Source organism: Sus scrofa, chromosome 6 (assembly GCF_054392235.1).
Source record: "Sus scrofa isolate SSC_HxYL_T2T_F1_AM1 chromosome 6, Sscrofa_HxYL_maternal_Yorkshire_Landrace_v2.0, whole genome shotgun sequence".
In the NCBI taxonomy this organism is placed as follows: domain Eukaryota; kingdom Metazoa; phylum Chordata; class Mammalia; order Artiodactyla; family Suidae; genus Sus; species Sus scrofa.
Genome location: NC_139388.1, coordinates 50763206 through 50789768, shown reverse-complemented (window position 1 = coordinate 50789768; position 26563 = coordinate 50763206). Strand labels below are relative to the sequence as shown.

At 41.9% G+C, this 26563-nt stretch overlaps 2 protein-coding genes across 20 annotated transcripts in view; one reads left to right on the top strand and one right to left on the bottom strand.

Moving 5' to 3' along the window:
• The window catches only part of NFKBIB (NFKB inhibitor beta), a 1076695-nt gene that overhangs the window by 924031 nt on the left and 126101 nt on the right, over positions 1–26563 (bottom strand). The window lies entirely within an intron of this gene.
• Positions 1722–25871, top strand: ZFP30 (ZFP30 zinc finger protein). Of its 19 annotated transcripts, none has more exons than XM_084960723.1 (9): positions 1722–1867; positions 2309–2379; positions 2719–2853; positions 4932–5111; positions 6406–6430; positions 7630–7717; positions 12106–12232; positions 14682–14780; positions 22045–25871. In XM_084960723.1, the coding sequence occupies exons 6-9, from the start codon at positions 7709–7711 to the stop codon at positions 23403–23405; spliced, it is 1596 nt and encodes a 531-aa protein (XP_084816849.1). In that variant the 5' UTR covers positions 1722–1867; positions 2309–2379; positions 2719–2853; positions 4932–5111; positions 6406–6430; positions 7630–7708; the 3' UTR covers positions 23406–25871. The 19 variants fall into 19 exon arrangements, with proteins under 19 accessions (XP_084816849.1, XP_084816850.1, XP_084816847.1 ...); XM_084960724.1 differs by lacking the exon at positions 4932–5111 and adding an exon at positions 3232–3358; XM_084960721.1 differs by adding an exon at positions 3232–3358 and having other exon boundaries at positions 2309–2853.

Here is a 26563-nt window from a genome sequence, read left to right as displayed (position 1 = left end):
ACCCCATGCTCCATCGGTATCCCGCTGACAGAGAGCTGTCCCCTTTGAGAAAGCAGGCAAACCCCATGATGGAACCTGTTGGGTTTGCAGAGGGAGGAATGCACAAGGCCAAGGGGGTAAAGCAAGAGAGATTTATTAAGGCATCAGAGGGGCATGGGCTGAGCTCACCATGGAGGAGCTAGGCTTAGAAAGATCTGTGGCGGGAATCTGTGCTTGGAGTTTATGATGGGAACTTGTGGCAGGAACAATGAAGAAGGAGGAGGGGAGGGGGAAGGGAGGGGTAGGGGGTTGAGCCCCAGGACAGAGGGCAGTTAATCCCTGTAGGTGGTTAATCTATGCAGGCAGTTGTTTTCTGCAGACCACTGTTTCTTGCCGCCCAACCTGAGCACCACATTTTAGCTCCAGGGTGAAGAGCCACAGTTGGGGGTAGGGGGTGGGGTCTGTCTCTGTCCTCCTGGGAACCTATCATTCCAGCCTTTTGTCATATGGGGTAGGGGCAATGGTCTTCTCTTCTGTAGCTACTTCCTGCTGCCCAGGGGTGAGGAGCCCTGTGTGGCTGGACATGGCAGGTACCTGCCACAGAGGATGGAGAGAAAAGAAAAATAAGATTAAACAGAGGTTTGGGAAATAGCTTCCATCCTCCACCTGGGTGGGTGGGTATTGCTATATCTATTCCTTGAGGAAGAACTAGAACTCTGTTTCACTGCTGCACTATTCTTCTCTCTCTCTGCCTTGCCCGTGGCAGGCAGAAGTATCCAGGCCTGGCCTGGAACCACAGCGACAATGCCTAATCCTTAATTGCCAGGCTGCCAAGGAACTCTTGCACTATTGCTTCCTGATGGCTTCTCCTTTGTTTCTGCATTCACTCATTTTTCTGATTAGCAATTGTTTGAATCTGCCCTTTGTTCCTTAGGGGAGGTTTAGGAGGCTGAAGCCTTTTTCCTACAAGCCAGAAACAGGGGACAAGAAAAGGCTTTTGTATCCAGGAGGGTCCCACAGGGTCCTGCTTGGTTTCACTTCTCCTGGCACCATTTCAGTCCAGCCTCCAGAGTGGCATAAACGCAGGAACAACTCCATGCATGGAAACACCAGGACCACACACTCAGGCACACGGGGCACCATGTCAGTCCTTAGCAAACACCACAGGGAGCACCCCTGGGACACTGGCATAGCACAGTCAGGGTCACTATTAAAAGCCTAAGGATCCAGACATCCCAGAACAACTTGGAATCTTGGCTCCAACCTTTTCATACCAGCCCCGCCTAGTCCCCCCAGTCCCCAGCCCTCAGCCTGCCTGGCCCTAAGAGCCTCGTTGGTCCCCTGAAGACACCCCCGGGGAACGCCCTCCACCCGCGCACTTGCGGCTCAGGTCAAGCCACCTTCCAGGAGCCCCGGGCTCTCGGAGCGGGGCGGGGCTCTGGGCCTACGCGAAGTGAGAAGCCAAGAAGAAAGTGAGAAAAGCCAGAATGCATTAAGTTCACTGCTTTTGGACTGCAGCTCCAACAGGGGAGTAGGTCTGGCTCATCCTCGATGGCACCGGTCACTCACTGGGTCACTGCTACGGGCACGGATGGAACCGGCCTGCCGGGGAGCCCGGCTTCCTCGCCGCCCTGCCCCGCGGGGATCTGGTCCCCTCTGCCTCTCGGAGCCCCTGCTGAGCCGCGAGGGACTTGCCCCGCCCCCTGCGCGCCTGCGCACTCGCGACGGAGAGGCCCTGTCCGGAATTCCGGCGCCGCAGACTCGCGGGCTGGGCGGTGCTCGTCGCCGGGCGCGGTCTGAGGGCGCCGAGGCAGGCTCGGTTGTGGCCGCGGCTTTTCGGAAGAGAACGGGCGCAGGACCGGCCACGTTCTGCGGACCAGATGCAAGGGTGGGCTCCGGGGCCTCAGGCCACGAGGCATTTCCTCCAGAGCGAGGGCTGGCGGTGCTGAGAGCCGGAGGCGCGGGGTTGAGCACGCGCGGCCGTAATGGGGCGCCGCCCCGGCCTCTTGTGCCTCGAGAGACGTGGAGGTCCTGCGCGCCGCCTTCCTCGCCTCGAGGCCCGGCGTGGAGAAGGGGCCTGAGAGGGAAGTGGGAGGGAGAGCCTCGGAGTGCAAGTCCTCTGCAGCGACGCGGTGGGCCGCCCGGGGGTGGGCAGTTGTGGGGTCCGAACGACAGTTGTGGTCTCCGAGCTGCGGACCCAAATGACCGCGGTCCTCTCGGGTCTGCGTGCGGGTGGCTACGGGTAGCGAGGGTCCAGGGGGTGCGGGGGGTGGGCGTTGACCGAGTCCAGAAAGCCTGCGGTGTAACGAACCCTGTTTTGCTTCCCCAGCCTGTCCGTGTCCAGAAAAGGCCTGTGAAGTGAAGCGACTCGCTGCTGCGCCTCTAAAAGCGAGGTTCTTTGTGAGTTGGTGCTGCTGCTTTGTTTCCGTGAAATGCGTTAGGTTTTCGGGAGAGGGGATTTTTAAATTTCTTTCCCTTGGAATGTCCTGCTTGAGAATGCTGTGCTTACTGATTTGGGCCTTAGGATTTCCGTACCCAATTAGAGGCAGGGGCCTGATGTATAGATGCCCCTTTTCTGGTGCCCACTTAATGCAGTTGTACAGTTAACCTTGTGCTAGGCACGCAGTTGCTCTGAGAGCAGTTTTTCCTAAGGATCCTAAGGATGGAAAGAGCCCTGTTGGACGTTTATGTTTTTGTTTGCATTTTCCTTTTAAATGGCGGCGCTGGCACATGTGGAAGTTCTCTGGCGAAGGATTGAATCCGAGCCACAGCTGGGGCCACGCTGGATCCTTAACCCACCGCCCCAGGCCAGGGACGGCACCGCGCCTCTACAGCAACCCTAGTTAAGAACCTGGGATCGTCCATATGCTACCGGTGAGGCCAATTAAAAAAAAAATTACTATTTAGCAATATGCAAATGGTTATGTAACTCACTTCATCCATGTAGTGGAATGTTACATGCTAATAAAGATTGTTTATAAACAGTTATAAGAAAAACTACATATATAATATAATAGGATGTGTTTATTGTTCTGAATAAAAAATTTTAAGAAATCGTTAGGTTACATATGTAACCTGGACACTCAGGTAAGGATTAATGAGATCTTTTGCAAGGATTTAATAATTGGTTATTCATTGGAGTGTGGGAGGGGTTAACTCAAATTACTGAGCTTGAGTTCACGTTGTGGCTTAGGGGAATCGAATCCAATTAGTAATCATGATATTGCCGGTTCCATCCTTGGTTTCACTCAGTGAGTTAAGGATCCGGTGTTGGGGTGAGCTGTGGTGTAGGTCGAAGACAAAGCTCTGTTCTGGCTGTGGTATAGGCCTGGTTGCTGTAGCTCCCATTCGACCCCTTGCCTGGGAACCTCCATATGCTGTGAGTATGGCCCCGAAAAAGAAAAAAAATTACCGTGCCACTGCTGTGAAATAAGCATTTTTTTTCTGTCTGCTTTGTCTCTTTATTGCATGCGATCCTTTACAGAAGGATTTCTGGGTGTTAATGAAACACAGTATTCAAGGAGTTCCCGCTGTGCTGGTATCAGAGGAGTCTTGGGAGTGCTGGGATGCAGGCTCAATCCCTGGACCCACACAGTGGGTTAAGGATCCCAAGTTGCAGCAGCTGCTGCTTGTGTTGCAACTATGACTCCATTCTGATCCCTGGCTCACGAACTGCGTATACCCGAGGAGTGGCCAAAAAAAAGAAATACAATATTCAATAAGGGGAAAGAATTATTTTTTTCAGTCACTTTGATTTCCCTGTTGTTACCACTTTTGCAAGCCTTCTTTTTTTTTTTTTTTTTTTTTTTTTGTCTTTTTAGGGCCGCACTTGTGGCGTGTGGAGGCTCCCAGGCTAGGTGGTCGAATTAGAGCTACAGCTGCCCGCCTACCCCACAGCCACAGCAGTGCAGAATCCGAGCCCCGCCTGAGGCTTACACTACAGCTTACAGCAATGAGGGATCCTAAATTCACTGAGCAAGGCTAGGGATCGAACCTGCATCTTCATGGATGCTAGTCAGGCTCACTTCCGCAGAGCCACAGCAGGAACTCCTGCAGACTGATTTAATCACACTTTAGTTGATGACTATGAGGTACACCATCTTCCCAAATCATTAAATTAATGGGAATAACAACAACAAAAAACCCACTTCTGATGATGGACTTAATGCAAGCTTGTGAAATATTTACTAACTAAAGAACCTAAAGGAGAAGAAAATTAAAATTCTCTATAGCCCCAATATCCAGAAATAATCACTATTTAGAGCATATTCTTCCCCCAATTTTTTTTTCTTTTTTTTGCTTTTTCTAGCACTGCTCTCACGGCATATGGAGGTTCCCAGGCTAGGGGTCGAATCGGAGCTGTAGCTGCCAGCCTACGCCACAGCCACATGGGATCTGAGCTGCGTCTGCAACCTACACCACAGCTCACGGCAACGTCGGATCCCTAACCCACTGAGCAAGGCCAGGGACCGAACCCGAAACCTCATGGCTCTTAGGTTCATTAACCACTGCGCCACGACGGGAACTCCCACTAAATAGTTTTATAAGCATTTGTGGTTTTGTGTATGGTTTTATTTCAGAATAGGATAACATTAATTGAAAATTTTAAACCAAGGTTGGTCTGTAGTTCTTAGAAGCAACACTGAGTAGTTATGTTGTGAGCCACACAGGAAGTCCTCTAGTTGCTAGTTTTCGAGAGGAATTCAGTACTGTCATGGGTTGTTGTAGTACCCTCATGAAAGTATAGAGAAAGGTAAAATCCCAGTGATCCCCTTTTGGTTTGAGAAATCTTACAAATATTTATAATTCTGAAGATATAGATAGTAATTAATTTGAGAAACTTAATCCAAAATTTTAAAATTTCAGAATTGAAATATTTAGAGATACTCTCCATCTGTTGATGCGTCTATTTCACTTTAATGGGTTAAATAGTCTCATCTTTTTTTTGGGAGGGGAGTTCCCGTCCCAACTAGGATCCATGAAGATGTGGGTTCAATCCCTGGCCTCGCTCAGTGGGTTAAGGATCCGGCACTGCCATGAGCTGTGGTGTAGGTCACAGATGCGGCTGTGGAGTAGGCCGGCAGCTGTAGCTCTGATTCAACCCTTAGTCTGGGAACCTCCATATGCCACAGGTACGGACCTAAAAAAGCCAAAAAAAAAAGATTTAAGAAATCAGAAAAAAAATTATTTTAACCTCAGAGAAGAAGACTTAGGCAAGGAACTCAATCTAATTATACAACAAAGCTCAGTTGGTAATGGTACTTACATGGTTATAATAATAGAAACCTAAAATCCATTTACCCTGAAATAGAACAAAACCATATTAGAAGGCTAGGGAGATGCAACCATGTATATGTTGGGTGGATACAAGATAGCTAAAACTCCACTGTTCCATAGTAGGAAGTCAACAGATAATGGCTAAAGCTGAAAATTCAGAAGTAGCAATATTAGCATGTTATTTGAATCTATGGTGTTTAAATACCAAAAGAAACATCTGAAAGAGGGAAAAATTGTTGCCTGTAGACTTGGAAGATGGGGGTGGGAAAGTACTAGGGATGGAATTGTTGGGGCTTTTGTGATAAACCTTGTAGAGCTGTTTTTAATGTATGTCCAGATATAAGAGATACGTATTTTTAAATTTTTGATTAAAACGATTAAGAGACTCTAGAGAAGAACAGAATAAGGATCACCTGGGATACCATCCAGTAGAGGTAACAACATTGTCTTCCAAGTCCATTCACAGACTGTTTTATGCACATGCATCTAAACATATATGCATATGGATGTAGTTTTCCTGCCAAAAATAGAATCACACTACAATACTATTTTCTAACTTTTCTTCTCCTTCCAGCAATGTCTATGACATCTTCTTTAGCATCTTTCTATGACATCAAATAAGAGTTTTCCCTTTATATTCAGTGGGTGTTTAGTTTTCTGTTGTGTGAATGCATAGTTTATTTAACCTCATTGAAAGATATTTAGCTTCCTTCTGTCATTTTTGTCCCATTATAACCATTTCCCACATAGCATCTCATTCTTTCCATTTCCCCACAGCCTTAGAAATATGAGATATTATCAATTTTCAAAATCCTCTAGTCCAGTTCCTTTAAATGGGACTCCTTATTTGCTAGTGATGTTTTTCTTGTTTGTACTGGCTTAATCTGTGGTCAAATGTAGTGTACAGAGGGAAAGGCCAAGTACCTTTGTATAAAATACATAGACACAGCATCACACCATGGGGCCCACAAGAAGGGCAGCAGGGGAGACAACACTGTTCCCTGGGAAGAGCAGCTTTAACCCCAGGAGGGGGTTCTCTGGGCAGAAGGCTGGGTAGCCAGGAGCTTTAGTGAGTTTTAACTAGTCGGCTGTTTCTACTTTCTAGAGAATTATTTGTACTCAGGTTTTCTCAAATTCATTTTTCCCCAGCCTGGATACCAAGAGAATTGTGTTGGTAAGTGAGATCATGTAAGCAGTATTGATGATTCTTTTTTTTTTTTCCTCTGCTTTTTAGGGCCACAAGTGCGGCATATGGAGGTTCCCAGGCTAGGGGTCAAATTGGAACCACAGCTGCTGGCCTGCACCACAGCCACAGCAACTCGGGATCCTAGCCCTGTCTTCGACCTACACTACAGCTCAGGGCAATGCCAGATCCTTTAACCCACTGAGCGAAGCCAGGTATCGAACCTCCGTCCTTATGGATCTTAGTTGGATTTGTTCCCGCTGAGCCATGAAGGGAACTCCTGTATTGAGGATTCATAATAGGAACGTTGAGCTCTGAGGATTCTGGGAAAGGTAGCTTGATGGAAGGGCTCCCAGTGTGCAGTTATAGCTTTGCCATTATAAAGACTGCTGGGCATGGTCTGTGCAAGTAGTTCTCAAATTGTGGCATTTGGACCAGCAGCATCAATATCAACTTTTTTGAAATACAAATTCTCAAGCCCAACCCTAGACCTAGTAATGCCAAGCGCGTTAGGAATGGGGCCCTGCAGACCATACCTTAATAGGCTTTCCAGCTGATTCTGATGCCTGCAGTTTGATGGCCAAACTTGCTCATTATGATCACCTGGGAAAGGTTTAAAGGTTTAAAAATCCTGATTCCCAGGCTACACTCTATACTAATTAAATGAGAATGTTTGAGTGATGAGAGTCAGGCCATCAGTATATTTTTAAAATCTGCTGGTGATTCCAATGGGTAGCAAGGCTTGGGAATTTCTAGTCTGTATTCTTTTTGTCTCAGGGTTAGGGAGGCAAGCCAGATTCCTGTATCTCAGAAGGAAGTTCTGGTTTAGATGGTGTAGCCACTTAGCAGCTGGGAAGGTTGGCATGAGGGTAGATGGATCTGGACTGCATATTCTCAGATCCAGATCAGCCTCCCTGGGGTGGGGGACTAACTAGAGTCTCTTCTGCTAGAATGTCTGGCTGTGTGCTTCCATGCAGGAGAGTCTGCTCTAGGTCTGTCCTTGTACAATGATTTTCCTGTGCTTTGGGGAGGGCATATATTTGTCCAAACTACCTCTTAACTTTCATAATGTGTCTGTGTGTTGTGGGGGTGGAGGGGTATGGCATATTAGAATTGGAGAAGTTGTGTGAGTTTTTAAAATTGGGGAGCTGAGGCGATTTTGTTCTTATGGCTTCAAACTCTTCCCCCAGCTCTTGGCTTCTGTGGACTCTGCTTCTCCAGTAAATGACTCTTGGGAGAAATTAACCAGTTCTTGGCAACTCTGAAATCATGGCTCATGTAAGTTGATATTTCTCTCTATTTGAAATGCTGTAATTTTTTTCAGGTTATGGGAACATTCTCATTAGTTATCCTGAGACTTCCTAAAAGACCCCTGTCCAACAACTTCGTCCTAGCTGCTCCCATTCTAGTCAAGGATGGAGCCAGACAGTCTAGCCCTTCCTGTGGTACCCGCTCTTCTCCATCCAGGTCCACGTTTGAGCTGACCACATTACTCAGTGTCTCCTGTGTGTTCAGTCTTTGTCCAGAGCAGAAATGAAGTCCCTAGAGGGAGACAGCTGATATGAGACTCTCAGAACTAGAGAACACTTTAGAGCACCACTATCCGATATTAAAGGTATAAAATTACAGAGTTCCTGTCGTGGCTCAGCGGTTAACAAATTTGACTAGCATCCATGAGGACACAGGTTTGATCCTTGGCCTTGCTCAGTGGGTTAAGGGTCCAGCGTTGTCGTGAGTTGTGGTGTAGCCCGCAGACAACGGCTCAGATCCTAGGTTGCTGTGGCTGTGGTGTAGGCCGGCAGCTGTAGCTCCGATTCAGCCCCTAGCCTGGGAACCTCCATATGCTGCTGGTGTAGCCCTAAAAAGCCAAAAAAAAAAAAGTATAAAATTTATCCTTCTTAGCACACGAGACCTTATATCAATTTCATTAAAAGTATAGAATAGTAATTTTTTTTGGCCACCCCTGTGGTATATGGAACGTCCCAGGCCAGGGATCAGACCTGTACCACAGCAGCAACTGGAGCTGGTGCAGTGACCATGCTGAATCCTTGACTGGCTGCGCCATAGGAGAACACCCTAGAATGATAATTTTTTTTTCTAAGTTAGAATAATAGGAGTTCCCATTGTTGCTCAGTGGATTAAGAGCCCAACTGGTATCCATGAAGATGTGGGTTCTATCCCTGGCCTCTCAGTGGGTTAAGGATCTGGCGTTGCTGTGAGCTGTGGTGTAGGTGGCAGACACAGCTGAGATCTGGCATGGCTGTGGCTGTAGTAGGCAGCTGCAGTTGTGATTCAGCCCTGGCCTGGAAACCTCCATATGTCACTAAAAAATAAAAAGTTAGAATAATATGCAAGGCACGTACATAAACTTTTTAGTAGTCACATTTTAAATGTAAAAAGAAATATGCAATTAATTTTAATATTTTATTTAACCCAGTATAGCCAAAATATCATTATTTCAAAGTGTAACTAATTCAAAAATTATTAAAGTATTTTACATTATTTTTTCTTTCTAAAGTCTTCAATATGTGGTGTGTATTTTATTCTTATGGCACATCTAAATTTGTTACTAACTACAGTTCATGTGCTCAGTAACCACATGTGTCTAAGCATACTGGACATTACAGCTTTAGAAATTTCATGTAACCTAAATTGTAAATATAATTTAATATTTTTAAAAGTATAGAAATTTCTATGGGGAGTTCCTGCCGTGGCTCAGTGGTTAATGAATCCGACTAGGAACCATGAGGTTGTGGGTTTGATCCCTGGCCTTGCTCAGTGGGTTAAGGATCTGGCATTGCCTTCAGCTGTGGTGTAGGTTGCAGATGTGGCTCGGATTCGACCCCAGCCTGGGGAACCTCCATGTGCCGTGGGAGCAGCCCTAGAAATGGCGGAAAAAAAAAAAAAGACAAAAATAAATAAATAAAAATAAAAGTATAGAAATTTCTAAATAAAATCACTAAGTCCAACATATCTATAAAATGGACTATTTTTTAGTAAATTTAAGATATTCAATAAAGGGGAGTTCCTGTCATGGCACAGCAGAAGGGAATCGGACTAGTATCCATGAGGATGTATGTTCGATCCATGGCCTCACTCAGTGGGTTAAGGATCCAGCATTGCTATAAGCTGTAGGTCGCAGGCGAGGCTGGGATCCCATGTTACTGTAGGCCAGCAGCAGTAGCCCCAATTCTACCACTAGCCTGGGAACTTCCATATGCTGTGGGTGTGGACCTAAAAAGCAAAAAAGAAAAATAAATTAATAAAGGATTTGTTATAAGGGGAAATGCTAATGATATAGATAGTGATGAAATATATATTGATAGTTTGGAAGAAATTCTTTAGTTTTATGCAAACTGTTTTTTAAAAATAGAGATTTTGGAAGTTCCTTTGTGGCACAGTGGGCTAAGTATTTGGCATTGCCACAGCTGTGGCTCAGGTTGCAGCTGTGGTGCAGGTTCAATCCCTGGCCCAGGATCTTCCACATACTGTAGGAATGGCAAAAAAAAAAAAAAAAAAAAAATAGAGATTTTATGGTTCATTTGGACAAAAAATTCCATTTTTTTTTTATAATCCTTAAAGGAAAAGTGATTAGAGTAAATCACATTTATTGAGAAATTTTTTAAGCTTGTTGCAGGCAGTATTCTTATGGCCACTATTTCAATGGTGAAATTCTTTTTCTTTTCTGTCTTTTTAGGGCCACACCCGCAGCATATCAAAGATCCCAGGCTAGGGGTCAAATCGGAGCTACAGCTACCGGCCTACGCCACAGCCACAGCAATGCCAGATCCGAGCCGCATTTGCAACCTATACCACAGCTCACAGCAGTGCCAGATCCTTAACCCACTGAATGAGGCCTGGGATCCAATCCTCCACCTCATGGCTCCTAGTGAGATTCATTTCTGCTGCACCATGACGGGGACTCCGTATACCATATCTTCTTAAGCCAGTCTTCTGGAGATTTGCACCTGAGTTGTTTCCATGTCTAGGCTATTACAAATAGAGCTCTATGAACATTGGGATGCATGTATCTTTTCAAATTTTCAAGTTTTCATTTTCTACAGATATATATCCAGGAGTGGGATTGTTGGATCATATGGTAGCTCTATTTTTTTTTATTTTTAAATTTTTTTTGTCTTTTTGCCTTTTCTGGGGCCACTCCTGCGGCATATGGAGGTTCCCAGGCTAGGGGTCTAATTGGAGCTGTAGCCACTGGCCTACGCCAGAGCCACAGCAATGCGGGATCCGAGCCACCTCTGCAACCTACATCGCAGCTCACAGCAACGCCGAATCCTTAACCCACTGAGCAAGGCCAGGGATCGAACCCGAAACCTCATGGTTCCTAGTCGGATTCGTTGACTACTGAGCCACAATGGGAACTCTGGTAGCTCTGTATTTACTTTTTTAGGTTTTGTTTTGTTTTCGTTTTTGTTTTTTTTTTTTTTTTTTTGGTCTGTCTTAGGGCCATATCCCTGCCATGTGGAAGTTCACAGGCTAGGGGTCAAATCAGAGCTGCAGCTGCTGGCCTACTCCATGGCAACATGGGGATCAGAGCCACATCTGCAACCTATGCTGCAGCTTGCAGCAACACCAGATCTTTAACCCATTGAGATCCCCAGGGATCGAACCTGTGTCCTAGTCGGGTTCTTAACATTGCTGAGCCACAGTGGGAACTTCTCTATTTTAGTGTTTTAAGGAACCTCCAGTCTGTTTTACATAATGGCGGCACCAGTTCACATTATCACCAACAGTGTAGGAAGGTTCCCTTTTCTCCACATCCTCTCCAGCATTTATTTGTAGACTTTTTGATGATGGCCATTCTGACCTGTAAGAGGTGATATCTCATTGTGGTTTCGATTTGCATTTCTCTAATAATTAGTGATGTTGAGCATCTTTTCATGTCCCTATTGGCCATTTGGAAAAATGTCTATTAAGATCTTCTGCCCATTTTTTAATTGGGTTTTTTGTTTTTTGGTATTGAGTTGTATGAGCTGTTTTTATACTTTGGATATTAATCCCTTTTTGTTTTGTTTCTTTTTGTGCCCATCAACAAAAGATTGATGGTTTCCTTTATTGTGCAAAAGTCCCATTTGTTTTTGTTTGTTTGTTTTTCCTTTCTCTTTTTTCTCTTTTGGCCACCCCACGACACATGGAGTTCCTTGGCCAGGGATTGAATCTGAGTTGCAGCTGTGACCTATGCTGCAGTTGCAACAACACTGGATCCTTAACCTACTGTGCCACTCCAGGGATCAAACCTGCATCCCAGCACTCCAGAGATAATGCTGATCCTGTTGTGCCACAGTGCCAACTCCAGTCCCATGTGTTTATTTTTACTTTTATTTTGCCTTGGGAGACTGATCTAAGAAAATATTGCTATGATTTAATGAAACTCTGAAGTAATTACATGACCGTATCTGGAAATAAGTAAAATTAGGTATCCCATAGTATATAAGAAGTTTTGTGTATAGCAGTGGTAAGCAAATCATAGCTTATAAACCAGATTCAACCCATGGTCTGTTTTTGTAGAACCTATCAGTTAATTACTTTTTGAAAGAATTGTTTATAAAAAAAAAAAGTGGGAAGGATGTGCAAGTAGAGACAATAGGTGGCATGTGGCCCTTTACAGAAATAAACTTGACAAATAATACATGGGTTTGTCGTTTCAGGATTTGGTGATGTTCAGAGATGTGACTGTAGACTTTTCTCAGGAAGAATGGGAATGCCTGAACTCAAATCAGAGGAATCTGTACAGAGATGTGATCTTAGAGAACTATAGCAACTTGGTTTCACTGGGTAAGTTTATCTGTGTCAAATAATTGAGAAACTCACATGACTGAATTTCAGGGCTCTCTTTCTGAAAACTAGCTGCATATCTGCTCTGTAGTTTGTGAAGAGGCACCTCCAGCTATTAAACTATTAAATAGCCCTTTAGCTTCCCCTGTAATTCAGTGACCTTTACATTTTCCTTTGCCCTTTTTCTAATTGCTTCTCTTTGATAGTTGGATATAATTCTTAGACACTGAGAGCAAAACCATTTTCTTCTTTTTTTTTGCTTTTTCTAGGGCCGCACCCACGGCATGTGGGGGTTCCCAGGCTAGGGGTCGAATCGGAGCTGTAGCCGCTGGCCTATGCCAGAGCCACAGCAATGCGGGATCCGAGCTGCGTCTGCGACCTACACCACAGCTCACAGCAATGCCGGATCCTTAACCAACTGAGCAAGGCCAGAGATCAAACCTGCAACCTCATGGTTCCTAGTCAGATTCATTAACCACTGCGTCACGACGGGAACTCCTCCAAAACCATTTTCTTCTTACCTTTTTTTTTTTTTAAGCAAGAGTTGGCAATGTTTATTTTAGGTTCTCTCTCTCTTTTTTTCTTTTTTCTTTTTTTGCCACTCAGGCGGGACGTGGAAGTTCCTGGGCCAGGGATCGAATCTACACCACATAGCAAAAACCCTGTCCCCAGTGGTGAGAACGTATGAGCCTCAACTCACTAGGCCATCAGAGAACTCCCAGCAAAACCATTTTCACTGAAAACTATTTTCCTACTGCTGTATATGGTCTGTTATCCATCAACTTACCAGAAATGTGAGTAAGAAGACAGAGGTATCTGGCTCTACGTACCTGTTGAAAAAGCTTATTCAGTGGGTTAAATCAATAGTTAAAACTCAAGTGGAGGAGTTCCCGGTTTGGCTTAGTGGAAACACATCTGGCTAGTATCCATGAGGACCCAGGTTTGATCCCTGGCCTTGCTTAAGGGTTAAAGACTCATTGTTGCCGTGAGCTGTGGTGTAGGTTGTAGATGTGGCTCCGATCTGATCTTGGCTGTGGCTGTGGCTTAGGCCAGCGGCTACAGCTCTGATTCGACCCCTAGCCTGGGAACCTCCATATGCCGCACATGCAGCCCTAAAAAGACAAAAAGAAAAAGAAAAAAAAGAAAACTCAAGTGGACACATTCAGTTTACTATGACAAATATATTGTCTTTTAATTTATGATTAAAAGTTCAAAATTTATGAACGTTGCTTCTAACATTGGATGAATATATTGGCAAGAAACTAAATATTTTCCTCTTAGTAAAATATGTTTAAAAAGCAAAAATAGAGTTCCTGTCATGGCTCAGTGGTTAACGAAACCATGAGGTTTCGGGTTCGATCCCTGGCCTTTCTCAGTGGTTAAGGATCTGGCGTTGCTGTGAGCTGTGGTGTAGGTTGAAGACATAGCTCGGATCCTGAGTTGCTGTGGCTGTGGTATAGGCCAGCAGCTGTAGCTCTGATTCAGCCCCTAGCCTGGGAACCTCCATATGCTGCAGATACAGCCCTAGAAAAGACAAAAAGACATAAAAAGCAAAAAATAGCACTTTATAAACATAATGTACTAGCCACTCATTCAAGTACTTTTAAGTCAAACCTCACAACAGTCCTATGAGTATTTATTTTATACGTTATTGCATATTATTACTTACCTATGGGTATATATTACTGTTTTTCCAACTGAGAAAACTGAGGCTGTGGTGACTCAGGTGACAGAGGCATAATTTGAAACCAGTGCTCTCAGTGATTACTTCCTTAAGAGATAGAGCCTGGGGAGTTCCCGTCGTGGCGCAGTGGTTAACAAATCTGACTAGGAACCATGAGGTTGCGGGTTCTGTCTCTGGCCTTGCTCAGTGGTTTAAGGATCCAGTGTTGCCATGAGCTGTGGTGTAGGTTGCAGACTCGGCTTGGATCCCGCGTTGTAGGCTGGTGGCTGCAGCTCTGATTCGACCCCTATCCTGGGAACCTCCATATGCTGCAGGAAGCAGCCCAAGAAATGGCAAAAAGACCAAAAAAAAAAAAAAAGAGAGAGAGAGATAGAGCCTATATGAGTTGACAATTAAAATAAGGTAATAATGGAGTTCCCGTTGTGGGGTAGTGGGTCCACGATCTGGCTTGTCTCTGTGGAGGTGCTGATGTGATCCCCTACCTGGGACAGTGGGTTAAGGTTCTGGTGTTTGCTGCAGCTGTGGCATGGGTCACAGCTCCAGTTTGGATTCGATCCCTGGCCCGGGAATTTCCCTATGCTGCAGGTGAGGCCGAAAAAGAAAAAAAAAAATAAGGCAATATTCCTACTTCTCTGTTCTTGTGATTCCTTGTGATCCTAAAATAATTCTAATATGAATGTTTTTCAGTCCCCTTACTCTTCTTTGTTCTGAAGGCTTGGCCAAGTATATCCTTTCTAAATTATGTTCCATTATGTTTTTTTTAAGGAGGCTGTTCCATTTCTAAGCCAGATGTAATTACTCTGCTAGAGCAAGGGAAAGAACCCTGGATGGTTGTGAGGGATGAGAAAAGAAGATGGAGCCTAGGTAAGTGCCAATCAGGACGAGACAAGCTGTTCATGGCAGGGCATATCCCTGCTGGCTGGGAAGGAAACACACCCCTTAGATGTGGATTATGAAGGAAGGACCTGATACCTGGGAAGAAAACTTAGATCTCAGCATGAACCACCAAAGGCATTTCATCTATCCTTCCACTTACTACTTCTTTGTTCACTCTCCTATTTCCTTCTCATTTTGGTGGGGGAGAGCTTTCTCCCCCAGTGACTAACATTTTCCTTGTACTTTGCATCTCATTCCTTTCTGGCTTCTTTTGTCTTTTTGTGTATACCTCTTCACTGCCTTCTCTTCATGGAGTTCACGTTGTAGTAGGGAAATCATGTAATAAACAAATACACAAATGGATTGCTAAATATTGTATTGTGAAGTGATTAAGTATTTTGAAGGAAAGTGAATAGGATAAGAATATAGAGAATTATGAGGTGTGAGTGAGGTAATTTTAGATAGGGCGGTCAGAGAAGAGAAACCAACTGGAAGAGGCTCTTCACCTTTTCAAGATGGAATCATTTGAGCATCTGTGTACATAACAGCAGTATACTGCAACATATAAAATATGCATAATTTTATAAATTGTTGATACAGATTGTTCATCATTGGAAACTACTAGAGAAATAACTTATTTAGAAAGCATAAATTTAGGAGGTCACTTCGTGGCTCAGTGGAAATGAAGCTGACTAGCATCCATGGGGACGCCGGTTCAATCCCTGGCCTCACTTAGTGGGTTAAGGATCCAGCATTGCCATGAGCTGTGGCATAGGTGGAAGATACAGCTTGGATCTGGCATTGCTGTGGCTGTGGTGTGTGCTGGTGGCTACAGCTCTGATTCGACCCCTAGCTGGGAATCTCCATATGCCATGGGTGTGGCCCTAAAAAGATAAAAAAAGAAAGAAATGAAATGAAAAGAACGCATACATTTAAAGGAAAAGAAGCATTTACCCTGCCTTCCTTGTAAGAACTGTAGCAATAGGTAGTAGATGGAGGGATGTTTCTCTTAATAAAATTACTCAGTGAATAAATGAAGAATGAGAGGATAGTACTTCATTCTCATTTATTAGAACCCATAGTGAGCTATTGGATTTAGGCCCTGAACATCAATGCTGATAACATCACAGAAATAGACAATCAGGCACTATATTTCTTCTAATCAAAGGATGTCATATCGCCTATGAGGTGGGCCTAAGTATGATGGAACTTCTAAAGCCATCCTGTTTGGGGAAGTTTATTTGAGGAAGACAAAGGGACATAGAGTCAGTAAAATTCAGAATATGAGAAATGCTATAGGGTCAAAACCAGTTCTTCAACAAATAAATTGAAGGGAAATCGGAAGATAACAGGAGAACCTATAGGTTTTAGACATGAAGGATATGTCAACTACTTGTACATTATGAACTTGGTTTGGGTCATTTATGTTTTAAGTTGTTTAAAATTTAATGTGTGAGATAGGTGGAAGTGTGAGCGCTGATTTTTGATGTTCTTAATTACTGTTCAGTTTTTCAGGTTTGGATAATGGTATTATGATTTTTTAAAGCCTTTTAGAGATAAATCTTTGAGGTGAATTACAGAAATTAATATATGAGATTTACTTCAAAAAAAAAGTGAGGAGAATGAATTAAGGTCTGCATGGGCCAGTATTGGGCTTGGTTGATGGTTGCTGAAGTTGGTTCATAGATACATGGCCCTACTGTATTCTTACTATTCTACTTTTGTGTATGTTAGAAATGCTTTGTAATAAAATTTTGTTTTAAAGTTATCAGGAGATAAAAGGAAAGGAAAAGGTGAGGTCAGGCAGTGGTGAAAATAAATGTATATGATTCTTTTTGGAGGAATTTTGCCATAAAATCAGATACATAGAAGACAGGTAAAGTATTTTAGGATGTGAGGTATTAGAATGTGTTTGTAAACTAAAGGGAATGGTTTCAAAGAGAAAAATAAAAATTGATGGAGAGAGAGGATAATTTTGTAAGCTATGACTTTCAATAAATGAGTAGGAGTCAGCTAACTTACGAAGGAAAATCGATGCATATGAGGAGAATATGGAGACAGATTGGTTGGATAATGTGTTGAAGAGGAGAAAAACATTTTTCTTTCAATTGCTCTGATTCCTTGATGAAATTGGCAGGAAAGTTATCGGCAGAATGTGAGGATTATTTGGAATAAAGTATGAATTATTCAATACTTGATCAATTTTGATTTTTAGAAGTACAATTCTGTGGTTGTAGGGTTTTAACATTTGCAGATCTCTTGATACATAACCTCTGGTGTTAATGTGACTAAAACTGCCTCTGTCATAAATATTCTGTATCCATATCATCTTAAATCAGCACAAGATATTGAAGACATCATATCTCAGGAAACAAATTAACATTGTGACCAGGTAATTTGCTCCTTATTTTTATTTTTTTATTTTTTTTGTCTTTTTGCCATTTCTTGGGCCGCTCCAGCCGCATATGGAGGTTCCCAGGCTAGGGGTCTAATCGGAACTATAGCTGCCAGCCTACACCAGAGCCACGGCAACATGGGATCCAAGCCGCGTCTGCGACCCACACCACAGCTCACAGCAACACTGGATCCTTAACTCACTGAGCAAGGCCAGGGATCAAACCTGCAACCTCATGGTTTCTAGTCGGATCATTTCCACTGCACCACAAGGGAAACTGCCATCCATGGGTTTTAAAAAATAAATACATACAACGGTGCTACATGATTTGAGGTTGTTTGAATCTTTGGTTACAGAACTGTGGGTGTGTAGGGCCCACTGTATAGTTACACACAGATTTTCAATAGTGGGAGATATTGGCCCTTCTAACCCCCATGTTCAAAGGTCAGCTGTAGTATAGTCTCCTAGATAGGAATGTTCAGCATGCCAAGATCTTGATCCAGCATGTCACTTGGGGGAGAAAGTCATATAAGAGAATCTCAGGTTCACTGTATCCACACTGGGAATGTTTTGTTTGTTCTTTAAGTTAAAACCTTCAGATTTTATACGTTTGGTAACTTCTTCTACTTTGTTTTTTATGAGTGAATATGGACATTTTGCCCTAAGTTTTTTTATACTTTTATTTATTTTGTGCACTGTCTACTCACTTCCTTTATTGCATTACTGTTTCCATTGTTTAACATTTCTTATACTGGTTTATATGGGCTTTTATGCTGTGCACACGTTCTCATTATTCTTAAAACTCTTTGGGCTTGCAGTTTTGATTTTGACTACAACTTTCCTTTAGATCAATGGTTTTAAATTGTATTTTGCAAGTAAATCCTTTGAAATTACCATTTTAGTAACCTTTTAAACTGCCTACTTATTTACTCCTGCTGTTACTTAGTTATCGTTCATTTTACATGTCATTTACATCTTATTTGTCATAATGAAGCCTTAAACTTTTTTCCCAAGATTTTTTATAAAATTGCCATAATTTTTTATTGCTTTCTTGAATAGGGAGATAGAGACAGGCAGATAGGCGGGGGAGGGGGAGAGGGAAAGAGAGAGGGCAAAAGAGAAGTAAGGGTCAGAAAAAGGGAGAGATGGAGGGGATATGGAAGGAGGGAAAAAGACACACAGATTTCATAGTAGTATTTTCTGTGCCACTCATTTGTCTCTGCTCACAAATAACCCACCCTCATTGTTGCCTTTTAACATCTTTTTAGTATATCCTTTTTAAGGGAAACTTACTGACTTCCCATTGTGGCTCAGTAGGTTAAGAACCCGACTAATATCCTTGGGGATGTGGATTTGATCCCTGGCCTTGCTCAGTGGGTTAAGGATCTGGCATTGCTGTGAGCTGCAGCATAGGATACAGATGCAGTTTGGATCTGGTGTTGCTGTGGCATAGGCCTGCAGCTGCAGTTCCAATTCAACCCCTAGCCTGGGAACTTCCATATGCTGCAGGTGCAGCCCTAAAAAAAATTAATTAATTAATTTAAAAAATCATAAAGTAAACTTATTGAGGAGTTCCTGCTGTGGCAAAGTAGGTTAAGTATCTGACATTGACTCTGTGGCAGGGCAGGTTCAATACCCAGCCTGGCACAGAGGGTTAAGGATCTGGTGTTGCCACAGCTGTGGCTCAGATTCAGCCCCTGGCCAGGGAGCTTCCATAGGCTGCAAGTGCAGCCAAAAAAGAGGGGGAGAAAAAGTAAATTTATTGAAATAAAAATAGGTACCAAAAACGGAAAAATCATAATATGCAGCTTACCGAATTTTCACAAAGTGATGACAGCCATCTAATCACATGGTTTCAGAAACAGAGCTTTTACTAGGATATCAGAAGCTCCCTCCTAACTTTTTCCAGTCATTCTTTGCTATCAAAGTTAACTACTTGGAGTTCCCGTCGTGGCGCAGTGGTTAACGAATCCGACTAGGAACCATGAGGTTTCGGGTTCGATCCCTGCTCTTGCTCAGTGGATTAACGATCCGGCGTTGCCGTGAGCTGTGGTGTAGGTTGCAGACGCGGCTCGGATCCCGAGTTGCTGTGGCTCTGGTGTAGGCCGGTGGCTACAGCTCCGGTTGGACCCCTAGCCTGGGAATCTCCATATGCCGCGGGAGCGGCCCAAGAAATAGCAAAAAGACTGAAAAAAAAAAAAAAAAAAAAAAAGTTATCTACTAGCCTGACTTTTAGCAAGTCCACAGATTAATTTTACTGCTCTTAAAAAAATGGAATAATATATATTCTGTCTGACTTTGCTCATCATTATGCTTGTGAGAATTATCCATGTTGTGTGTACTTGTACATTATTCATTCTCATTGCTGTACAATTCATACTCTTATAATTCGTTGTTGTTACTGTGTTGTAAGCATACATCTTAATTTACCTTGTCATTGTTCTGTTGATGAACAGTTGGATTCTTTCCAGTTTGGGCATATTAAAAATAATGTTGCTGTGTTGTAGATGGTTTTTTAAATACCTTTTTCTTTTTGAAAAATTTTGAACTCTTAGCAACAATATTGAGAAAATATACATTTGAGAAAACATCTGTCCTTGTTCAGAATTTTATTAGCATGTTACTGTTTTATAAACCTGTTGTTATTGCTGAAAAATCAATAATATACTTTCTTGGCGCACACAATTGGCATTGGCTTATGCAGACTTTAGGATGAATATAGGAAAGGGCATAAAGAAACAAAACAGGTTGAGTATTTGTAATATAGATGTGTGTCGTTATATAAACATAAATGATAAATAAGTGGAACCTTTCATAACCTTGGTTGTGCAAGTGAAGTTCACTCACAACTATGCAGAGTAGGGAATGAGCTGAATTGAAGATATTTGCATGTGAAAGTAGAGAGGCAATTGGAGGGATAATCGGGTGTAGAGAAAATTTTCCATTTATGTATTTGATTGAGATTGATTAGATGTGCCTTTGTTTCTCTATAGGAAGTGACAAAAAAAGAATAATACTGTGTAAGATTAGGGGCAAGGCAACATACACATTTTTACTATTTACTAATTATAGAAATGTAATAATTAATAGTTACTGTGTGCTATATGTTTGTTATTCAGTGATAAGTGAAAGATCGTTTCTGCCCTTGGGGAGGTTTAAGGTAAGACACAAAGAGAATAAAAAAATGAGAAAATTGGAGTTCCTGCTGTGTCACAGAGGATTAAGGATCCAGTGGTGTCTCTGTAGCAGCACAGTTTTGATCCCTGCCTGGTGCAGTGGGTTAAGGATCCAGTGTTGCCACAGCTGTGGCTAAGATTCAGTCCCTGGCCCACGAACTTCCACATGCTGTGGGTGTGGCTCAAAAAGAAAAAAAAAAAAAACTGGTATAATTAATGAATATATAACAACAAAATTGAAAAAAGTTTTAAGCAAGGAACAAGTTACTGAGATAGAAAATAAAGGATAAAAATTAGGTGAAGTCAGCACAGATAGTTTTTCTGATTTTTGTGTGTGTGTGTCTTTATCTTTTAGTTCTGCACCCACGGCATATGGAGGTTCCCAGGCTAGGGGTCGAATTGGAACTGTAGTTGCCAGCCTATGCCACAGCCACAGAAATGCAGCTTTTGGAGTTCCCGTCGTGGCGCAGTGGTTAATGAATCCGACTAGGAACCTTGAGGTTGCGGGTTTGGTCCCTGCCTTTGCTCAGTGGGTTAACGATCCATTGTTGCTGTGAGCTGTGGTGTAGGTTGCAGACGTGGCTCGAATCCTGCGTTGCTGTGGCTCTAGTGTAGGCCAGAGGCTACAGCTCCGATTAGACCCCTAGCCTGGGAACCTCCATATGCCTCAGGAGCGGCCCAAAGAAATAGCAAAAAAAAAAAAAAAAAAAAAAAAAATGCAGGATTTGAGCCGTGTCTGTGACCTACACCATGGTTCATGGCAATGCCACATACTTCACCCACTGAGCAAGGCCAGAGATCAAACCCACATCCTCGTGGATACTAGACAGATTCGTTACCACTGAGCCACAATGGGAGCTCCATTTTTCTGATTTTTATCATGAGCCCTTAAAGAATGAAAAGAACCCAAAATGTGGAGACAGAAGTCAGTTTTCCCAAGAGATTTAATAGCCAGTAAAAAGCTCTAAGAAAGGGAAAGATTGTAACATTCTAGGATCTGAAAGGAGGCAAGTGTGGCAGAGATAAAGGGTGCAAAGAGAGCAGTGGTTTGAGATGAAATCTCTTGGTAAACAAAGGCCATATTATTCATAGTAAGGCGTTTGTACTTTATTCTTATTTTATTTTTTTTTTTTTTTGGTCTTTTGTCTTTTTGTTGTTGTTGCTATTTCTTGGGCCGCTCCCGCGGCATATGGAGGTTCCCAGGCTAGGGGATGAATCGGAGCTGTAGCCACCAGCCTAAGCCAGAGCCACAGCAACGCGGGATCTGAGCCGCGTCTGCAACCTACACCACAGCTCACGGCAACGCCGGATCGTTAACCCACTGAGCAAGGGCAGGGACTGAACCCGCAACCTCATGGTTCCTAGTCGGATTCGTTAACCACTGCGCCACGACGGGAACTCCTTTTATTCTTATTTTAAAAAAAGAGAAATCATTAAAAAGTTTAGGTGAAGATCTCAAACTTTATCTGTTTCCAAATTACTTGGTCTCAACGCATCATTTTCTTTACTTCTCTTGGCTTTTTTCAAATTACATGATTATTTTAGAAGGTTGCTCCCCTCCTAGCATGTTTACTTCTACTGGGCTTTTTTTTTTTTTCTTCCCCTATTATGAAGTTATTTGCTTCTTTGTTTACTTTTCTAGAATAAGAAAATAGTGTGTGTTTATCTTGTTTTCTTTCAGATTTGGAATCCAGATATGACACTAAAAAGTTATTTCAAGTAAAGGATATTTGTGAAATGAATTTATCTCAGTGGGAGATAATGGAAAGAATTAGAAGTTGTGGACTTGAAGACTCCTTTTTTAGGAAAGATTGTGGATATAAAAATTTTGAGGGACAAGAGGCATATTTCAGGCAAGTGAAAAAAACCACCTCTGAAAAAATGACTAAGAACAGAAAACGCACATCTCTTCCTCTGTATCAGAGAATTCACAATAGAGAGAAACCCTATGAATGTGGGGATTGTGGGAAGGCTTTTAGAGTTCGCCAACAACTTACTTTCCATCAGAGAATTCATACTGGTGAGAAACCCTATGAATGTAAAGACTGTGGAAAAGCCTTTAGACAGTGTGCCCACCTTAGTAGACATCAGAGAATTCATGCTTCTGACAAACTCCTTGAATGTAAAAGATGTGGAAAGATATTTACGTGTGGTGCAGATCTTCGTGTACATCAGAGAATTCATATTGGTGAGAAGCCCTATGTGTGTAAGGAATGTGGGAAGGCTTTTAGAGTCCGAGGACAACTTAATCTCCATCAAAGGATTCATACTGGTGAGAAACCCTATGAATGTAAGGAATGTGGGAAGACCTTTCGACAATATGCACACCTTACTCGACATCAAAGACTTAATATTGCTGAGAAGTGCTATGAATGCAAGGAATGTGGACAGGCTTTTCTGTGTAGTACAGGCCTGAGAGTACATCACAAACTTCACACTGGTGAGAAACCCTATGACTGTAAAGAATGTGGAAAGGCCTTCAGAGTGCGGCAGCAACTTACTCTTCATCAGAGAATTCACACTGGGGAGAAACCCTATGATTGCAAGGAATGTGGGAAGACCTTTAGTCGTGCCTATCACCTAACTCTCCATCAGAGAATTCATACTGGTGAGAAACCTTATGAATGTAAGGAATGTCAGAAGTTCTTTCGTCGTTACTCAGAACTTATTTCACATCAGGGTATTCATATTGGAGAGAAACCCTATGATTGTAAGGAATGTGGGAAAGCCTTCAGACTGTTTTCACAGCTTACTCAACATCAGAGTATTCATTTTGGTGAGAAACCTTATAAGTGTAAGGAATGCGAAAAGACTTTTAGACTTCTCTCCCAACTTACTCAACATCAGAGTATTCATACTGGTGAGAAACCTTATGACTGTAAGGAATGTGGAAAGGCCTTTAGACTTCATTCATCACTTATTCAACATCAGAGAATTCATTCTGGTGAGAAACCATACAAATGTAAGGAATGTAAGAAGGCATTTAGACAACATTCACACCTTACTTACCATCAGCGAGTTCATAATGTTACTAAATTATGAGAAAGCCATCTACGTGAAATTTGTCTTAAGGAGCATTAGAAAATAAATTCTAAAAAGTGTTTGGATGTAGGAATCACTTTTGCTTCATGTTCACAGTTAATATAAGAGGTTTTATTTAAAAGAGAAGTTTAATAAATATATAGATGTATTTCATCACCATTCAAACTCTGTTCAACTTTAGGGGATTCATCCCAGAAAGAAGCTCTCTTCGGGGAGTGAATGTGGAAAAGCTTTTGATTACCTGTTACCACCTCTATTCTTTCATCTCTACAGTATACCTCTGGGGGTTGCCAGCACACCATCTCATTTTGGAAATGATAAATACAGGGAAAGAAAAGTCATTTACCCTGCATTTCCTATATAAACTGTATTTTAAGGCAACTAGAAGTTGATGAGGTAAAGTTCTTAGAGAATTTTACAACACATAGTAAAACAATGGATCTAAGCACAAGTCTCAGTAGAAGTTTAAGGCACTTAGGTGAACGGTGGATATGAACTTCGTAGTGAATAGATCAGGTTCACAACATCTGAACCCACTGATCAATTTTAATCTCATCAAAAATAGGACAAAAGGTTTTATGCTTCCTAATAAGATATAAGACATACCATTGCCAAAAATTTGTACCTGAATCTAAGGATCAAGATCCCAGTTTAGAGAAAATTTGGGAAACAGAAGAACAAATTACATGATACACCAAAAATCAGACAAATCTAAAATCTAAAGTGTGTAATTTACAAGAATAATGACTCAGCTTCTCAACCAATGGCACTGAAAAAAGGGAGGTGGAACTCTTAGACATTAGAAGAGTCCTAAGAGATGTATCAATGAAATGCAGTGAATGAGTGGTTCTTATTTAGATCGCAAGTCGAACCAAATTAAAAAAGACTTTTATGACAGTTGGGGAAATTGGACTATTGACAGTATTGGATAATATTAAGAAATTATGTTCTTGTTAGATGTGGTAATAACATTGTGTTTATGTAAAAGTGTCTTAGAGATAAATTAGGAAGTTTATACACATAAGATATGTCTAGAATTACCTTTAAGATGCTCATGCAAAAAAGGAGTCCTCTTGTGGCACAGTGGGTTAAGGACCTGGTGGTGTTACTGCAGCAGCTTGGGTTGCTGTTGTGACATGGGTTCAATCCCTGGCTGGGAAATTTGCAAAATTATGGTAAGATGAGTCTTGGGTACATGGTTTTTGCTTGTTCATTTTGCTACTTTCTCTTCATGTATTTGAAGTTTTCCATAACTTTTAAAAAAGATATGTATGAAATTTTAAGCAGCTTGCAGTGAATGATTTTTATAAATGGCTACCTATCAAAACTTACGGATATTGCTAAAGTTTCACACACTGGGATGTTGAATGTGCTCTAATGTATTTGGGAATTAAGATTGAGGATCCAGATTTTATCTAGTTTATCTATTGATACATCTGTTGTAGTACCTGTCCCATAGTACTTCATATTTTTAAAGAGTGACTGAGAAAAGCAATTACAACTATTTGTGGAAAATAATGAAATAGAACTGTATTGTCTAATAAAGTAGATGCTAGTAACATGTTGAGCACTATTGAGCTGTTGAGAACCTGAATCGTGGCTAGTACAGATTAAAATGGTGTTCAGTGTAAAGTACACATGAGGTTTTGAACACTTAGTTCTAAGAAAGAAGAGAATGTAACATCTCACTTTCTCACAGGACTTCTTTGCTGTGGTTAGGAAGATGTGATATTCAGTGGGTTGTATTACTGCATAAAACAGAACCCAATTTAAGTGTATTTCTGCTCCCAACACACTGAGGTTTACATACTGAGTTCTTGTTTCTACCCTGAGTCGTGCTGGACTTTTTTTTTTCTTCATAAAATGTTGCTCATGAGTGGTTTTCTCAGATTGTTTTTGATGTTTTAGGATCCAAAGGCTCTTTTTCACTTTGCACTGTTCTGTCACATTAAGTTCAAACTTGTAGTGCTCCCAAGTAGCACCATTCCTTTAGAAAGTGTATTTGCTTTAACTTTTATTAGGGTTCATTCAGTTAAAGAAAAGATCAGTGAATTGTATTGAATTCCCTATGGGGCTACTGTGGAAAAATGACTTTAAAATTCGTAGAAGCCCTGCTATTTCACAGAAAGGATGAAAGTTGGCTTCATCTTTATTCTGAGGCCACGTTTTCATGACAGTACCATATATTTGATATTTTCTCTCCTTAGGCCTTTTTTAACATTGAGAACCCTTTGTTCCCTATAAACACTGTCATGAACCCTCTATATGTCCTTAAAATTCTACTTGGAATATGCACCAATTGAAATAATGAATGAATGTAATGAGATTTTTTTTTTTTTTACTTTGTTAATATGATGGATTACCTTCATGGATTTTCAAATATTGATTAAGCCTTACATCATTGGAATAAACTCCCATGTGTCTATAGTGTGTACTTTAAAATATATATTACTGTGATTGCTATGATTTACTAATGTTTTATTGAGGATTTTTGCATCTGTTCATGAGGGATACTGGTCTATAGTTCTTTTGTCTCATTTTGTATCAGGTTGATGGTGGCTTCATGAGTCTGAAAGTGTTGCCTCCTTTTAATTTCCAGAAGAGGTAATATAGAATTGAGTTAATAACTCCTTGAATGTTTGAAAGAAACCATTTGGGCCTCGCAATGGACAGATTGTGTCTCCTCAAAATTCATGTATTGACGTCCTAACCCCCAGCATGATGTTATTGGGAGGTGGGGCCTTACAGAGGTAACAAGTGTTGAGGTTGGAGGCTTCCCACATGGGATTGATGGCCTTATAAAAAGGACCGCAGAGAATTCTCTCACCCTCACATCCTCTGCCATGTGAGGATACAATGAGAAGATGGCAATCTTCAATCTGGAAGATGTTTCTCACCAAAAACTGACTATGCTGGCACCCTTATGTTAGACTTCCAGGCTCCAGACTCATGAGATGAGAAGTAACTGTTTGTAAGCCACCCAATTTCTGGTACTGAGTTACTGCAGCCCAAGATGAATAGGACAAATTGGTACCAGAATTGGGATGCTAATGTAACAAATATCTAAAAATATGGAAGTGGCATCAGAACTGAATAGTGAGTGAATAAAGGCTGAAAAGAGTTTTGACGTGCATGCATGCAAAAAAAAATAACAGATG

What these genes read in the sequence shown, in the direction of transcription:
- ZFP30 (XM_021097236.2), top strand. Translation starts at nt 12,088, where the DNA reads ATGGGTTTGTCGTTTCAGGATTTGGTGATGTTCAGAGATGTGACTGTA. An exon ending in TAGCAACTTGGTTTCACTGG is followed by an intron (nt 12,233 to 14,681) that starts GTAAGTTTATCT and finishes GTTTTTTTTAAG; the next exon opens with GAGGCTGTTCCATTTCTAAG. An exon ending in GAAAAGAAGATGGAGCCTAG is followed by an intron (nt 14,781 to 22,044) that starts GTAAGTGCCAAT and finishes GTTTTCTTTCAG; the next exon opens with ATTTGGAATCCAGATATGAC.